Consider the following 18,725-nt stretch of genomic DNA (forward strand, 5'->3'; position numbering starts at 1 on the left):
AAATCATTGTAAGTTAATGCTTCAGATCCTCAATACAGCGCTGGCCTTGCACTTCTTCCCCAATAGTCAACCATTGCTTTCAGACAAAGTTTCAGTTTAAACATATTTTGTAGAAGTATGTGTATACCAAAATATGTTTAAATGTAAACTTTTTCTACAGTAACTGTACTGTATGTACTGTGCAGTGTTGGGAAAAGTTACTTTTAAAAGTAATGCATTACAATATTGAGTTACTCCCTAAAAAAGTAACTAATTACGTTACTTATTTTTTATGGAAAGTAATGTGTTTCTTTACTTTTGCGTTACTTTTTAAATCTGGGCAGGGCTTGCTTCTTTGTTTTTGATATAAAAAGTTCTATTTTTGGCAAATGTAAAAGCCTTTTTACACCAAAAGCCTCAGGCTTTGAGAAAAGTGAATTCACGTCTGTACAGTAGACCACAGAAGAAAAAATATAAACTCTTCAGCAATATAAAAAAAGGAAAACAAACAAGGAAAACAAGATTATCTTGAGTAATTTTTGCTTATTAGTATGGTTGAATTGGATCATTGAAGGTCAGCAGCAAAGACTTTGGTTAATAAAATGGGATTAAATGCATAAAGGATATTTATATTATTTAACGTATTTAATTATTGCAGGTTTGTGTCATATTCTGAGTTGAATTTCACTTTTTTATTCATTTTGAGGAATACTGATTTTGTGTTTTGTGAGGGAGATGAATTAATGCATGTTCACATTTATTCTAAAACTAACATCTTATTCCCGATTTCTCTCAACATGGGGACAGGAGAGCTTTTAATCAACAAATGGGGAGAAAAGTAACTGGCGTTACTTATTTGAAAAAAGCAACTCAGATATTTTCTTGACAATTCAAAAGTAATGTGTTACTTTACTAGTCACTTGGAAAAAGTAATAATATTACGTAACTTGCGTTACTTGTAATGCATTACCCCCAACACTGGTACTGTGTGTGTTCACTATGTGTCTATCACTATGTAAACAAACAAACAAACAAAAAAACCACAACTGAATAAGGGTAATTGTGTGTCCACATCTGTAAAGTGTACTTCAGGTGCACAAATGTAAATAAATATTAAATAAAAATGCTGGCAAATTAGTGCATTTTCTCTGTTGCTGTCAAAGTTTTAAAGTGACATAAAATGACAAGGTTTTAATTTAGCTTTAGTTTTTACAGTTTTAACCATTTTAATACAGTATGTCGCCTACACACATGCACACTTGATTTAATTTTATATTGGAAACTTGATAGAATAATAGAAATAGAAAACTAACAGAATATTAAATATTTTACTAATACAATTAAATATTTGCTAATTTGGAGTTAAATTTGTTCACATTTAATGTGTGCGTCCACTAATCTTCATATTACTGACCAGCTGATGACTCCTAATGTCAGACTGAGCTCTGGTCTATTTAAGCTAACTCTTTGTGTGTCAGTCACATTAGACTCATCTCTTCTTAAACAGGCATTCAAGCACTAGAATGCAGAATATGAAACTGAAACAAAGTAAACTATAGCACTTAAAGATCAGTACAGTAGACAGGAGTACTTACACTTTTGCTGGAACGTTATTTTATACTTCATACCCCACCATATACTGCATTAACTTTTATCGATAAACCTCTTGCAAATGGATCCTCAGACTGTGGGCTCATCAGATCCATTACACATTTAAACCGTTTCCCAAACCTTACTCAGGTGTTCTGTATTAGACTCTAAATGAATTTTTCACTCTCAAAAGTTGCTGGGAGAAGTTTGAATTGGAAGAATTTTTAGATAAACCTTAATTTATAGTTCACCTTGGAAACAGTTATCCCAAAGATAAAAATCTGCTCAAAATGTACTTCGGCCATCCAAGATGAGTTTGTTACTTCATGGGAACGGACATAGAAATGTAGCATTGCACCATCTGCTCACCAGTGGATCCTTTGCAGTGAATGGGTGCCGTCAGAATGAGAGTCCAAACAGTTGATAAAAACATCACAATAATCCACAAGTAATCCACACCACTCCAGTACATCAGTTAACATCTTGAGAAGAAGAAAGCTGTGTGTTTGTAAGAAACAAATCCATCATTAAGATGTTTTAACTTTAAACCATTTTAAACCATTGAGTCCATAATCCAAAATAAAGATTCCTCCAGTGCAAAAGTCCATCCTGTTGTCCTCCCACATCAAAATCAACACACGTATTTGTTTAGAGCTGTTTTGGCTTGTAAACGGTGCTTGATCTGTGCAGATTTCTCTCCTGATTCAGAACAGACCACTTTTTCAATAGAGGAAATGTTAACTGATGGACTGGAGTGGTGTGGATTACTTGTGGATTATTGTGATGTTTTTATCAGCTGTTTGGATTCTCATTCTGATGGCACCCATTCACTGCAGAGGATCCATTGGTGAGCAAGAGATGGAATGCCACATTTCTACAAATCTGATTAAGGAAACAAACTCATCTACATCTTGAATGGCCTGAGAATGCGTACATTTTCAGCAAATTGTCATTTTTGGGTGAACCATTCCTTTAACCCTTGTGCGTCAATAAAGAAAAGTTACACGTAGGTCCTTAGTGGACAAAAATGTCATAAAAATTTGAAGCTTCGGAGCACAGACTTAAGTTTGGTCTCATTTTAAAGAAGACCCATGGCAGATTATTGTTGAAGTAGAAAAAGTGAAACCAAAAAAAAGTTTATGATAATGCTTTATGAACAATATTTTAAACTTGTTAGAAAATCAAAGCCATAAATCTTAACAAGATGTGTTCCAAATTTGAGGTTGATATCTCAAAAAATGAACTTTCAGTAAGATTTTGTTTGGGCGCAGTACCAGATTTTCCCCATTAGATGCCAGCAAAACCCCACTGGTGCACACAGTGGTTGGATTTGTGATCTGCAGTAGTTTTTCTCCCTCAAATATTACAAGAACATACATGCGCACACACACAATTTTTTATGACACGCATACAAACCACACTCTGACATCCATACCAACACACCCACATAATTATAGCTGCATTATTTATCCATTTGGCTCTATAATATGCAGAAGCAGAAAATGGGAATAAAGCGAGTATTTGCTTTATAGGCCAAACCTAAAACAAATGGCAATAATTAAGTTTTAAAGTCTTGCCAACAGAATGAAAGTCTATTGACAAAAATTGCATCATTTTACAGTTAAATGGCACTGTGATTAAAAATAGCAGTTTTAATGGGTTTCAGTGGGGACATTTTTGTCTTTAAGGTCCTGAGAGGAACAATTTTTATACCTAGTGCAAAATAGATTTATTAAAGGAAATAGGGGTGAAATAATAAAATTTCAATAAAAATACACACCTGTGCAAAAACGTATGCACCTGGCAATAACACAGACACCATGATAAAAAAAAAAAAAAAAAAAAAAAAAAAACCAAACTGAAAAGGACAAAAATGTCCAAAAGGTCACACAAGAGTTAAGCTTAACCATTATTGGTGCTACCTACCCTTAATAATGAGCATTAAAACAAAAGAGGAGACTATGTTTTAAATACACTTGCATCCACACCAGCGTGCCTTGTAACAGTTTACAATTGCACAGAAAATACCCGTTAAAAGCCTATGCTGGTGACCTTGAGGAGCTGTATCGCTGAGCGTTTATGTGGAGATGGACAGCTGTTGCATTTCCAGCCTCCCTAAGGACAGCAGCGGCTGAACCGACAGGATGCTGAAACCAGCCGCAGAAACTCAATCCTCAGCCGGGCCGGAGCCAGAACCCCACAGACGCTGAGAGCTTTCAGGGGTAAACATTCCTATCCCAGCCCCCTCTGGGGAGCGTTCCTACCATCCTACCCCGGCAGAAAGACACCCTCCCCGGGGACGCAGCGCTTCAGCCCTGCACGAGCTTTTGTGGCGAGAAAAGAGCCCGTCGGGTTGGGGTCAGTATGAGGAATGTTGAAGGGTGCAGGCATTCTTCCTTTCCCGTTCCTGTGGAAGACAGCAAATCCTGCGGGACACATTCCTATAGCCGTCTCTCTCTCTGCAGTTCTGCATTAGCACGATCAATAGTCCAATCACATCAGGGACACGGGTGGATCCATCGGCCCATTCCCATAACGCAATGCAGTGGTCATGGCTTAAGTGCACAGAGAGGTGTTAAAGCTCCTCTGGACCAGGCCGAGACGACGGCAGCCATTGATTGAGGCGACACGTGACGTCTCTTACTGCCTCTCTCTTTGTGTCTCATTTGCTCGTGAAAAACGGAAATTCACGCGGCTTTATTTGGGATTTTGTTATGTTTTTGTCATTTAAAGTAGCTGAATTTGTGGTTCCTGAATTGTCTGTAAATTATGACTTTGAGTGATTTGTGACTCAGAATGAACCAAGTTTTCAGTAAATCGGTCTAATTACTGAGCATGTCATTTGTGAAGAAAATGAAGCTGAATGTGTGTGTTCAAGCTTTTTCTGTTGAATTTAATCTGCGAAAATGTTGGAAAGAGCGACTGCAAGCTCCTCATCGCTTTAATATCAGATCCATTTGAGGAAGCAAGTCATTTAATTATTCACGCTGAGCTTCTTCTAAACCTACTTTCACCTGCACACGTCTCTGCTCTTCTTCAGATATGTACCGCTCCCAAATGACTATTGCATTCTTCTTTTTGGCCTCCACAGGGAGCTCATTTAAACCACCGTCGCAAGTACTGAACAATTAAGACTTATTTGTCAGAGAAATGGGGGTTTTTAATGAGGGGCTGCTCTGATGGCAGAAGTCAGCAGAGGGAGTTGCTGATCAAATCCAGCCAAATCAATTACACAGAAGTACTGAATTACAAAAGCCCAACCTCCAACCTAGGGAACAAACCAAAAATGTTTGTGTGGAAGTTTTTTGTAGAAGTTTACTCCAGAGCGACATACTAAAATAAAACAGTGGATGAAAATAATTAAGCAACAATGTGCTGCAGCTAAACATGAGTCAGGTCTGCATTGTGTTAAAGGTACAAAAGAAGATAAACTGAAGAACATGGGTAAACAAGCAATTGACGGTAGCCACTGACTTACATAGTTTGGAAAAAGCACTATGGAAGTCAATGGCTACTGTCAACTGTTTGCTTACCAACATTCTTCAAAATATCTTCTTTCATGTTCAGCAGAAGTAAGAAACGCAATATAATAATATAATTTCCAGACTTGATCTGAATGCTCATTTTAACCCTTCCTCCTAAAGGAGAAGTTCACTTCCAGAACAAAAATTTACAGATAATGTACTTACCCCCTTGTCATCCAAGATGTCATGTCTTTTTTTCTTCAGTCAATAAGAAATTATATTTCTTGACGAAAACGTTTCATATAGTGGACTTTAATGGTGCCCCTTAATTTGAACTTCCAAAATGCAGTCTATGCAGTTTCAAATGGCTCGATCCCAGCTAAGAAAGAAGGGTCTTATCTAGCGAAACGATCCGATATTTTCGAAACAGATTGACAATTTATATTTTTTTTTTAACCTCAAATGCTCATCTTGTCTGTGTTTTTTCCAGGTCAGTACAGTTAGGGTATGTCAAAAAACTCCCATCTTCTTCTTCTTCAACTTTAAAATCATCCTACTTCGCTGTTTTACCTTTTTTTAGTAAAGCGCATTTGATCTTTGTTGCATTTTTACTTTGTAAACACTGGGTTGATTTTGAAGTTGGGGAAGAAAACGAGACGGGAGTTTTTCGACATACCCTAACTGTATTGACCTGGAAAAAACAGAGTTCATGCAGACACAGACAAGATGAGCATTTGAGGTTAAAAAGTACATAAATTGTCAATTTGTTTCGAAAATTACTGACCGCTTCACTAGATAAAACCCTTCTTCCTCGGCTGGGATCATTTAGAGCCATTTGAAGCTGCATTTAAACTGCATTTTGGAAGCTCAAACTTGGGGGCATTGAAGTCCATTATATAGAGATAATTCCTGAAATGTTTTAGTCAAGAAACAAAATTTCTTATCGAAAGAAGAAAGAAAGACATGAACATCTTGGATGACAAAGGGGTGAGTAAATTATCTGTAAATTATTGTTCTGAAAGTAAACTTCTCCTTTAAGATAGTTATTTTATACTTTATACAACGATATATAATCAATCAATGAGTCAATCAATAAATGTTACTAGTGTAGTGTTTCATATCTAAATGATTCAGTATTTATGAATGAATCGAGTTAATGATTCAATAAGCAATTCATAAACATAGCTGCTAAAGTTGAAACTACTTACTAGTATATTACTTTGGTAATACTTTACCAAATTCCAATTCACACTGTAAACTATTGAATAATAGTAAAACAGAAATTCTTCTTGTTGGTACAAAAACTATATTAGGTAAATCAAACATTTCTTCTGTTTTAATTGATAATTTTAATGTTCCATTGTCCAATCAGGTTAAAAGTTTGGGAGTCATCTTTGATCAAACATTGTCTTTTGAAGCTCATATTAATAGTGTTACCTGTTCTGCATTCTTTCATATTAGGAATATCAATCGTTTACGTCCCGTTCTTTCAACGAAGAGCACGGCTACTCTTGTGCATGCTCTTGTAACTTCAAGAATTGATTATTGCAGTGCTTTATTTTACGGGCTTCCTTCAAAAGCACTCCAGAAATTACAGTTGGTACAAAATGCCGCTGCTCGGGTTATATCCAAAACTTCCATTTCCCAACATATCACTCCTGTCTTACAAAATTTGCATTGGCTTCCAGTTAAATTTCGTGTAAATTTTAAAATTTTACTTTTAACTTATAAAGCACTCAACAACTTGGCACCTCCATATCTTTTGGATCTTCTCCATGTACAAATTCCATCACGTAACTTAAGGTCTTCCTCGGCAGTTACTCTTGTACTTCCACGTACACGGACAGCTTCTATGGGGTCACGAGCTTTTGGTTATGCGGCACCTTTTTTATGGAACGCACTTCCTGCTGAGGTTCGCAACAGTTCAAGTCTTCCAGTTTTTAAATCTCGTCTAAAACATGTTTGTTTAGGCAGGCTTTTATGTGATTTTATCTTGTCTGTTGTATTGTTTTTGTTTGTTGTTTAATTAATGTAATTGTTTTATTTCTGTTTGTAAGGTGTCCTTGAGTGCCATGAAAGGCGCCTTTAAATAAAATGTATTATTATTATTATTATTAAACTAGCTACTTATTAGCATGCATATTACTAGGCTGTTTATTAGTATTTATAAAGCACCTATTCTGCATGACCATATTTTGCATTCCTAATCCTACCTAATATCTAAACTTAATAACTACTTCACTACTAACAAGCAGCAAATTAGGACTTTCTTAAGGCAAAAGCCATAGTTAATGGTTTCTTAATACCGAGAATTGGACCTTAAAATAAAGTTCGACCATTACTTTTACTATTTTTAGCATAGCTTTTTATGGCATAAACAGTAAGAGTAGCTTGCTAGTATGTGGTTCTGGAATTAGCAAGTCACTTGCTTCATTCCTGAGTGAATCAGCTGTTTTGAACGAATCAGCTGAATTTGTAAATAAATGATTCACTTATTAAGATTATTAAGTATCATTTCTTTGCTTTACATTCAGTCTATTTTATATTTTAAACATGAATCTCAAAACATTATTTATGCAGTTGTAACTGCAGAATTCATAGCATCTCTGAGCTGAATTAAACAGTCTGTATAAATACATCTAAATGTCCCTTCAGAAGCATCTTCTGTGCCACTTCTGCAATGCAAAGATGGATTTTGTTGATATTGATTGCATGTGATTGATATCAATCAGTATTTCATTACTCTATTTGTATTCATTGACTAAACAGGAGAATTTACATGAAAGATGATGCATACATTTATTTAATAAGGTTAGAAAATGTGTCCTTATAAATAGTGTCCCTTACAATCACTCATTTAGGATTTTTTTTTTTTTATTCTGGCTTCACAAATCCTGCAAAGTGTTTTTTCCTGTTTTGGTGTCATAAAAAAATGGCCACCCTAATCAGTATTAAAATTACAGAAAATTACAGATTTTTTGTATGTTTAGCTACATAGAACATTATTAAATACATGTCATTTTAAAAAATAGTTCAACATGTTTTTATCAGTCAATGTTCCAAACTCTGACCATTTCAAAGCAAACTCCCCCATATAATAAACATTTTGAAGGACTTTGTGCAATTCATTTTTGAATCTGCACAGTTTAAAAATCGTCAGTTGTCTGACTCTAGAGCTAGAGCCTGAAGTGATGCTGTGAGTGTAATTTAAATAAGTATCTCAAAAGCTTGGTCATTATTTACCTGTGAGGTGGCACTGATGACTCTTATGTGGAGTGAGAGTGTTCAGGGGCTCGAACGCCTGCTCTTCCTCCTCCTCTTCCTCCTCTTCAGGACAGATCTGGCTTCTCAGACGGTCATTTCCTTCATCCTTTGATTCAATCTCAGCAGCAGCAGCGTCTGGATCTGAGGGACCAAGCGCAGCAGGAGGAGAGATGATCATCAATAGTTTAAGATCCATTCTCACATTATCCCAGTAGACATGCAAACGTATTAAAACAACATTCTCAGAGATCATTTTTGCTCAAGCAATAATTGTATTGATTGTACTTGCATTACTTTTTTTTTATTTGCAAAGAACATTGATTTTGTTCAGTATGACCAGGCAACTGAAGGTAATTGTATCTACCAACCACTGTTGCAGACAAATCAGCATGGATTGGGCTTTTACAACAACAATGCATTCTTGTTGTAAAGCATTTGATAATGTATAGAGAAAAAGGAAACGTAAAGCTCCATGTGTTTGATTGGATGTTCGTCTCAAACATCAGTGCCGTTCTGCTTGTTCCTCAGAGCAAAATGTATGTCTCCAAATGGAGAAGAAATCCACTCGGTACCACCTAAAACACCAGAGGCCTGTCTTTTAGAGTGTTTTTCAGTATCCTCTATGAGCGCGAATGGAAATTGATATAATGTCCTATATGCATGATAAATCGTATTTTCGTGATCACGGCTTCTGATTTTCTCGATTTAATACTCACAATCATCTGTGATATTTGCCCACAGGTTATTTATCCTGAAAATGTTTCACTGGCATTTGCATTATCTTGCATTGGTAACAAGCTTTCATGGCTGCGGTTGCCAGATGTCAAGAGATTTAATCCCCCGATCAGAGAATTTTAAAAAGATACATTTTCTGCCCAGGAATCTTCCCAACCTGGCAACCATTCTCAAAAGGGCTGATGAGCTGCAAACACCAGCAAACATAGACTAGAGGTGGTTATATGTTTGAGCAAAATAATCGTGATTAACATTTTAATCATTATCATGCGGCCCTAATATATACTATTAGCTGGTCTTTATCAAAAAATAAACCAAAAGAGGTAATCAGGACCTCAAATGCAAATGTGACCCTGGACCACAAACCCAGTCATAAGGTTACATTTTTTTGAAATTGAGATTTATACATGATCTGAAAGCTGAATAAATGAGCTTTCCATTGATGCATGGTTTGTTAGGATATAGGACAATATTTGGCCGAGATACAAAAATCTGGAATCTGAGGGTGCACAAAAATCGCCATGAAGTTGTCCAAAAGAAGTTCTTAGCAATGCATATTACTAATCAAAAATTAAGTTTAGATATATTTATGGTAGGAAATTTACAAAATATCTACATGGAACGTGATCTTTACTTAATATCCTAATGATTTTTGGCATAAAACAAAAATTTTGTACACATAATCTTATATCAAGGTCTCTCTGAACTCTCTGGTCTCTCTGGTGTATAATTTAGGGGCTATCACTGGGGCAGTATCCTTAAAAGTGAAACCATTGTATACTTTCGAACCCCTAAAGGGTGCATATTATATCTCAGGGGCCATTCACACAGAACATGTCTTTGCATCTAAAAATGCAAAGTTAATTTAACTTGACCTTGGTTCTTAAAAACGCAGTGATCATGTGCAAGACACTGCAAAAGATGCAAGACATGAGCGCAATGGTCAAACATGTGCATCTAGTGCATTTACATATAAAAACGTAAAAGAAAAATAACGTATTGGAATGGAAAAATGTGTGTGAACAGCAAGAATAATAGTGTGGACCCCTTATAATACTAAAATAAATATATATCACAGAGACATAGCAATTGAATCTTCATCAGACTCAACAGGCTCTTCAACTATCAGTTCACTCTTTACAACAGGCCTCGAAGAATCTGTTGATCAAGGATGTGGCATCTGTCTAACGGATCACTGTCTCCAAGCACAACAATTGCAGCTTCTTGGTATGTAGGTTTTCAGTAACATGTGGTGTGATTTAAACTACTTGAGAGATGGTGTTTAATTTTAGTCAAAACCTGGCTGATCAAATACTCTCTGTCAAGAGAAAATACAACTATTTCTGCACACTGGCTCTCAGAAAAATTATTCTAGGTTTGCTGCATCCTACAGTCCCACACCACACCACTGATGAAATGATATTCGATCATTCAAACCTGCCATGGCAACACTAAACTAATATAAGGAAAAAAGGGAAAGGAAAGGAAAAGTTTTTATTTTTTTAGAGTTATTTGACAGTTACCATTCTGAAAGACTTCATTTTGGATCTGTTCACAAAGCACTCATATGCATTGAGAAGATTTGGATTACAGTGCATGAATAAAACTGATTACTTTTATGATCATTTTCTGGTACTTTTGTGTATTTTATGGTCATTCTTTTTGTGTCCCCACAGCAAGGAAGATAAATATTACATGATAAGTAATTGTGAAATGATTACAGAACTTTATTTCCTTTTAAGACTTCAAAGTATAGCCTTGAAAAAGATGTAATTATTAAATTGAGCTGGCAGAAGTCACACAGAGAAGAAAGAAACAGTATAATAAATTAAATAAATGAGCCGACTGTGTTTAATCATAAATACAATGGAATCAACTGATTAATTCTATGAATTAAATATTAACATATTAAATATGAATTCATAAATATTTGTATGTCTGTAAAATTCATAAATAATTCACTTTTTTGATGCAGCCAATACTGTACGTTCTAGGGTCTGTGTAAATTTATGTAAATGCATGTTTCAAAAACATACTTTACAGAAAATGCTTATGCAATCATGCTGCATCATCAGATTAATGTTGCAGTTGGTTTATAATACATAACTGTATATTTACCAGGACTTACTCACATTCAGCAAATGACAAGCATAAGCAAATCGTGAACCAACTCAATGAAGGATGACCTGCACCAAGCTGTTATTTTAAGATTATTTTCAAACTACCAGCTGTAAGGTTTGAACTTTAACAATCCTTGTGCCAGAGAATCCTCTGGAGACGCCGTCATTGATGTGCACTGCAGTGAGACGGATCAATAACGGGACGTTTGAGGATTTGACCGCTCTCCTGGAATACACACGAGCCACCACACAAAGCAGTGCAGTGAGCATTACTGAACTCACTAAAACATAAGCATTTACTCAATCTCCTTGGTTCTCCTTTAACAGCAGAAAGTCACACTCTTTTCAAGTGACAAACTCTGTATATACATATATATATATATATGTATTCTTGCAAACAGCCTACATAGTGAAAAGACAGATCTTGAAAAGACTGTGCTGCTTTATCAATACAGCAAATGCCATGAATAAGTGATTTTCTCTTTGCCCTCCTTTCTCTAATTCCTCCAGCAGCAAGTTCATTCTGTATATCGATCTTCTTTCTCTAATCGGTCCACACACACACACACACAGACACACTCAGTCTAATGCACTCCTCGACTCATATTCTCTCCCAAAGAACAGCACCGACCAGAGCAGTAAAAAATAAAGGCAAGTTTTATAAGAGAGAGAGAGAGAGACGGCGAGATGTGTGTGGATGTAATGAGGCACAGGCAGAATATAACTGAAGACACTGATCCCAGAACAGCAGTGTTACCTTAAAGACAATTCATTCATATGTTGTTGCTTACTGCATAATATCAGTGAACTCTATGCACACTTCTGCATTTCTCCTTGGTCAGCTCAGTGACATCTGCTGCAGCTCCGGAGGTCTTTTTCTCCCAATGCTGCTCGTGCTGTTAGGATGAGTAGGAGGAAATTACTTTTCACACTTTTTTAAATAAGTTTCCAGAAATTACATGAATGACGTCCATCGCTCTATGAGACCATCACATATCTAATAAAGTATGTGACCTGATCACATTTGTTGCTGTTTAAGGGTAAATTAATTAAATAATTTACTATGCACTGAAAGTAAACATGAATGAAAACGTTTATGTGAAAAATAGTATAATTTAGATAGCATAATCGTGATTAATCGCATCCAAAATAAAAGTTTTTGTTTACGCAATGTATGTATGTGTACCGTGTATATTTATTATGTATATACAGTATAAAAACACACACACATGCATGGATATATTTATTAAAAATATGTTAAGTTTACATATAAAAAATATGTATATATTAATTATACAATTAAGAATATATACATGTAAATACATGTAAATATTTTCAAAATATATATTGTATGTGTGTGTGTATTTATATATACATAATAAATATACACAGTATACACACACATACATTATGTAAACATTTTTTTTTTTTTTTGATGCAATTAATCACGATTAATCGTTTGACAGCAATTTTTTTTTCCCTTTAAATACTTTGGTCAATTAAAGATTTATTTATTAATTTTAAAAGTTTCATGTCTATCCTTGTATTGTTCAACTACTTGTGGCTGATGTGGGATTTAGAAAGTAATTAGTAATACCATATTTTTTAGAGAGAGTAATTAGCACAGTAAACTAATTACACTGTTAAAGATGTAATTAGCTATACCCTTTTTTTAACTTCTACTTGTCCGCTGTTATAAATTGTGATTTTATTCTGAAATTGCATATAATTTCAACCAAAAATATAACTAATTGACAATTCTAATAGCTTAAGCCCAAAATTCTTTCATTTTCTGTAAAGTTCTCTTTTTTAGGCCTTTTTTCTTAACACTTTCTGCTCATAAGTTGACATACCCCTTGCAGAATATGCAAGATATTATTAATTTTGAATATAAACAATTAATTAGTATAAATAATTAATAAATAAGAGGGATCATAATAATGGCAGTACTATAGATCAAGTTGAGGGTGTAAACTTTTGAAATGTTTGTTAATTTGTCTAAATTCAGTTATTATTTTGTATTGTGGACTATATGTAGATGTCTGTTATGTGAAAAAGCTTATACAGAGCAGTGCTAAATAAAAAAATAACCACATTTGTATGATCCCTCTTATTTTGTTCAAATTACTAGCACATTCTGCAAAAGGTAAAAGTATCGCTAGAACTGTATCTTTTTAAGTCATCTTTTAAATCTGAAAGAAACAACTCTCAAATATGAAATATGCCAGTTTGACCATTGCTGGCCTGAAATATCATATGCTTTCATCATCCATTGTACTGTATTTATGTCTTCACAGCAGCGCCGCTGTTGCACAAACGGCTGACAGGCTCACAGGTACCATCATCCATATGAGCTTTAAAATAAACACACATGAGAGCTGACCTTTACATGAGACAAATGAAGCAGCAGATCCGCTGGACTCACTCATGACCTGATTACTGCTCACCGCCGCTGAACGCCACATGCATGACAGGAGGCATTCGTCTACTGAACCACCACAGCTCCTACACATCCATATAACAGCACAAAGAGCTGCGCTGCCACGTGCAAATCAGATTCATATATACATTATCCATCTGGGTTGACTTTCATGACACAAAGAAACGAGCTGGGACACATTAAGGCATAACATGTCCACATAATGGATCTCTGAAAAGTGATCTCTGGGAGACATTTGTAAAAGTGCTGGAATCTTATATGAGCCAGAGAAAATTAATTACATTAAAATTCTGTATAATCCTAATACATTTGATGACTCCTGCTGGTAGCTGCAGTCTTGCATTCTTTTTACTTTCAACTAAAAAGGTCAGTATTAGCTGAAAAAACACAGATGCACACTTCCGAAAGCTTTTGCAGCGCAATTGCAGTCTACCAGACCTGCTGCTGCTAGATATGTCATTAATAATAATCAAACACAACTAATGATTAAAACACACTCAAACACACAGCTGTTCTTGCCTGGATACATTTAGTAAGTCATCTACAGTTAGATACAGTTAGATACTGTACTGATACTGTACTGAGAACCTTCACGATTTTTGCTTGATATTTGCTTGTTTATTCTTCATTTTCTAACAGATTGCTTTAATTATATTACGTTATCCTGAATTAATTGGTACCATGAAATGTTACTGGTACAGATTACTACATTTTTGGTATAGAGACAATTATGGAATAGTCATTCTAGTAATGCATAAATAATATGTAAATTTGGAAAACTGACTGATGAATTCACTCCACACTCAAGAAACGGCATTTGAATCTGTTTAGCATTTGTATATAATGGTGAAATAATTATGCAATATGCAACTTTATCAGAGAAATCTTTAAAAGTACTATGCAATATAAAATGTCACATTTCTTGACCTTAAACAACCATACAGCAACAGTATGTGTCATCTGCATTATAAGCATTATAAACTTACAAATTTTGACCAAAAAATGTGGTACTGACTATCTGGCCCCTGCAGAAATACATAGTTTCCATATATTGCTTTGAAGCGTCTTGCATATAAAGTTTGAAACATCATTTACTTTTGCATCAGTTGATCTTGGCATTTTAAACTCCACTCTTCCATTTTTCTATTGTTATGTCAAACCTCAATCTGTATGTAAATCATGCACCACACAGATTTAACAAATGCACAGAGCTTTCACTGCTGGAAGAACAGAATAACACATTACTGGTTAAACCAGCAGACTGCCTGTGGCTCTGCTGCTCTTCTAACACATTGTCTTCTACTGTCACTGAGAAAGAGAATTTGACCATTAGCTGACATCCTGTAAAGCCCATAGCAGAAAATACTCCCTCTCACCATCACTGAAATTATATAGCCTATATGCCGTAGGTAATCACAGCCATGCTGATATATAGTGTCATATTGCACTATATTGCGACTGAGATTTTGTTTTTATACAACACTTCAACTGCACAAATGTGCAAATAAATAAACAACTGCAGAGTGTCTTAAAAATTGCATGCAGAACTACTTCCTTCTGCCTTGCATTCAAATCTCACTTTGACAGTTTAACAGCTGAGCCCAACCCTCCATTACTAATTAAAAAAAAACTTTAGAACTAGTAATGAAAGAACATTGAGTTATTGTATTACTGTATTAGAAGCTCACTGTATTATGTAGAATATTGTGTGAGAGAGAGAGAGATGGACTAAGTGAGTGTGATTACCTGCATCTGATACAGCATTCATTCTTCAGCTCAGTCTCATACACAAAATAAAACATTAGTTTGAATGTCCACTGAGGAAATATTTGTCATACTATCATTTTATCTGTTTCCCATGATAACACATGCCCAGTGCATTTGTTGGTTGCATTTTACAAGGTGTTTTTGAAAGTAAAAAAAGTTTTTGTTCCAGTCCTTTTCAATATAAAAGTCTTTACTGCTGATTACTCGTAAAGCAGTCTCTTGTCGTCATCTAATGGCATAACAATGTTACCAAAATCTCCATCACTAACACACTGACCATTTCTCAATACCAAATACTATTATTAAATGCTACTATTATTTGTATAAAATAATAGTCAGCGAGCATCTGTTGGGCTAATTCGTTTGGGGTGTTCCTCATGTCGGCTTTCGTCGGGCTCACGAAGGTGGCAGTTTGCCCGATTCAGCATGTTGAGTCACCTCGGGGCCATCGGCGAGAGTGAGAACTTTGGTTGGATGCTTAGTCTGGCAAACGAGTCAGTGGCCAAGAATTAAAGTGATGAAAATTAGTACGTTAATGAAGGCGGCACAAACAGAAGGCTGTTCTAATGTCACATGATTCCAATATGTGAATATTTTCAGAACAACATGAGCCGCTTAAAATTAATGAAGTAAGAACATAAATTATGTTCAAAATATAAAAAGCAAGCACTGCTTTGTTTGTGTTTCGTATATATCTGCGTATATATTGTATATTGTTGTTTCAGTTTCTCCTTTAGAATGACGAATTTATACTATTGATAGCTGCTGATATAGACAGTTAAAGGAGAAGTTCACTTCCAGACCAAAAATTTACTGATAATTTACTCATCCAAGATGTTCATGTCATTCTTTTTTTCAGTTATAAAGAAACTGTAAAATTGTAAAATAAAAAAAAAAAAAAAAAAAAAAAAAAAAAACGGCCTACATCGCTATTTCCCACGTTTGCAAACACTGGGTCGGTATGTCGGATGATTTTGAAGCTGAAAATGAGATGGGAGTTTTTCAACCTACACTAACTGTCTTGAACCAAAATACACAGAGTTCACGCAGAGCTAGACAAGATGAGCATTTGAGGTTAAAAACTATAGAAATTGTCTTTTTTTTTTTTTTTTTTTTTTTTTAGAAAATGACAGACACTTCTTCCTCGGCTGGGATCGTTCAGAGTCTTTTGAAGCTGCATTTAAACTGCACTTTGAAAGTTCAAACTCACAGGCACCATTGAAGTCCATTAAATGGAGAGAAATCCTAAATCCTTTTGGACCAGATGCTGCCAACACAAGACGACAACACCGTCGACTTTCGTCGCCGCTAGTTCTTTGAAGTCGGCTTTGTGTGCCAGCCTTTATGTAGCATGATTTCACAAATCTAAAGTCAGACCATTCTGTTTTTGCTTTAAATCTTCAAATTATACAACTTAATTCAAATAAAAACTGCTCATGATACATATATGTAGCACTACTGTCTGTTCAAAAAAAATTAAAAAATGCATTTCCTGTTGTACCAAACTCATATCAAACCATGACCTGGAAAAACGAGATACATACAGAACACTGTGTACCGTTACACTCCTAGATATATCCAAAACGTATTATATCTCATGTTTATCCACTATACAGACATCAGAGCATTCCATAATATACATATAGTTCAGTCCTCACTAGATTGCACAGGATGGTTTGTTTACATGTAGTCGGCTGGCAATCATATCATTTACCTGGTGCAAGCTGATTGGCCTCAGCTGATTCTGCAATGAATGAAATAGTTTGGTTTAAGTGTTCACTGTAACCCTCCACCTCCCCCAGCACCACCTGTCTAGATCTGCTGCAGGAATTATGTATGCCTATTCGTCCAGCAAAATACCTGTGTATTTGTTGGCAGTAGCAAGTCCATACTTGTTCTGCAGCAGCAGCAGATCTAGTCTATGATGACCAAATACAACCAAATACATTAACGCTGTCAATTAACATGCTAAAACCACTGCGAGAGTTGTCATGATTGAAATATATACTTACTAAAATTTCACAAATTCCAAACTTACTCTTTGGTTGACATAATATTGTGATTTAAGCTGCGGTCACACCAGACTTTGAGCGTGTGAAATTCCCTTAGACGTTGCAACGGTCGTGATATGACGTCATGCTCTGTGGTGTCTTTTTAAAAAACGTACATTCAACAAATAACAAATAATAATGCACCTAGAAAATAAAAACATGCAATCTACTCCAAATCTTTGCGAAATGCAAAACTTTTCGCATGAGCTTGCATTTCGCGTATGTATGAATGGAAATCTATGGAACGAAAAGTGCAGTTTGACCATTGCTTAGCAATATTAGAAAACTTAATATTTTGTAAGGTGGATACAAAATTTAAGAGTGGGAACAAACATTTAAAAATGAGCCATTGAAAATCCATTTTTGTTGACCTCAAATCTGAATACTGATGACAACCCCATAATGATGCGTCCTCTGTGTATATGGTGATTACTGTTACTTTAGTTGATGTGATTTCTAAAAAAATATGCTTTAGTTATTTTTTACTGTGTGGCACCTTTCCAGCCAACATGTAGCTTACAAATAACCCACATTTAGCCTACAAACAATGTTATATGCCAATAAAGCGCTTTTACAGGTACCAGTGTTCCACCAACAGAGTTTCTGCTGCAAAATGTGCCCGCCACTTCATTAGAGACTCATTCTCTAGCCATTAAACAGGAAATGTTCCTCCTGTATGCCAGGTGTAGAGAACTAAATGGATTTTTGAAGCAGGAGGAGAACAAAGACTCCCACCTGCTTCATGAGAAATGAGGCTTTCTGGGAGGAGACTTCAGCTCTACCCCTGCGGTCTCCATTATACCTCCACTATCTGCACTTTCATTTCCTGGCACAGAGGAAAGGGACGCCTGACGAGACCTCCCCGCTGGTCTCTGGCACTGACTGACAGCCCAGAACGCTGCTTTGAAAAGCACCTTTAAAAAGAAGTCCTCCATCTGACACAGTTAAGCTGAAAGGCCAATGGTTATACAAAGGCAGGCTTTCTGCTCAAGCACAAAGATACAGTAAACTTCCGCCTCACAATCCAAAACTGCCAAATCATCATTTGACTTGCTATTTAGCTGAAATTGTTCAAAAGCAAGAGCACGCCAGAGAGTCTACAGCGAGTCTTCCTTGAGTATACTGAAGAGTCTGGCAGTATATTTCATACTCTAGGGCCCATAACAGACAGACTGGAGAGCTGGAGAAATTATAATCGTGCTCTTTTGTACACCCTTATTTCAAACCACACTAACTCTGTATCCCACATCTTTAAATATTAAAGGTATAGTTCACCTAAAAATGAAAACTCTGTCAAACTTTGCTACAGGTTTTA

General features: G+C 35.7%; 1 protein-coding gene across 3 annotated transcripts in view; it reads right to left on the bottom strand.

Annotated features, from left to right (window-relative positions):
• The window catches only part of LOC127178327 (zinc finger protein 521), a 91,936-nt gene that overhangs the window by 66,793 nt on the left and 6,418 nt on the right, over positions 1 to 18,725 (bottom strand). For all 3 annotated transcript variants that reach the window (XR_007829379.1, XM_051131143.1, XM_051131128.1), the window contains exon 2: positions 8,277 to 8,438. Coding sequence is in view for 1 of the 3 variants with exons in the window: in XM_051131128.1 (XP_050987085.1) it covers positions 8,277 to 8,438 (162 nt within the window). In the remaining 2 variants the exon portion in view is untranslated. The remainder of the gene's footprint in view (positions 1 to 8,276; positions 8,439 to 18,725) is intronic.

The sequence above is a fragment of the Labeo rohita genome, chromosome 2 (genome assembly GCF_022985175.1).
Source record: "Labeo rohita strain BAU-BD-2019 chromosome 2, IGBB_LRoh.1.0, whole genome shotgun sequence".
In the NCBI taxonomy this organism is placed as follows: Eukaryota; Metazoa; Chordata; class Actinopteri; order Cypriniformes; family Cyprinidae; genus Labeo; species Labeo rohita.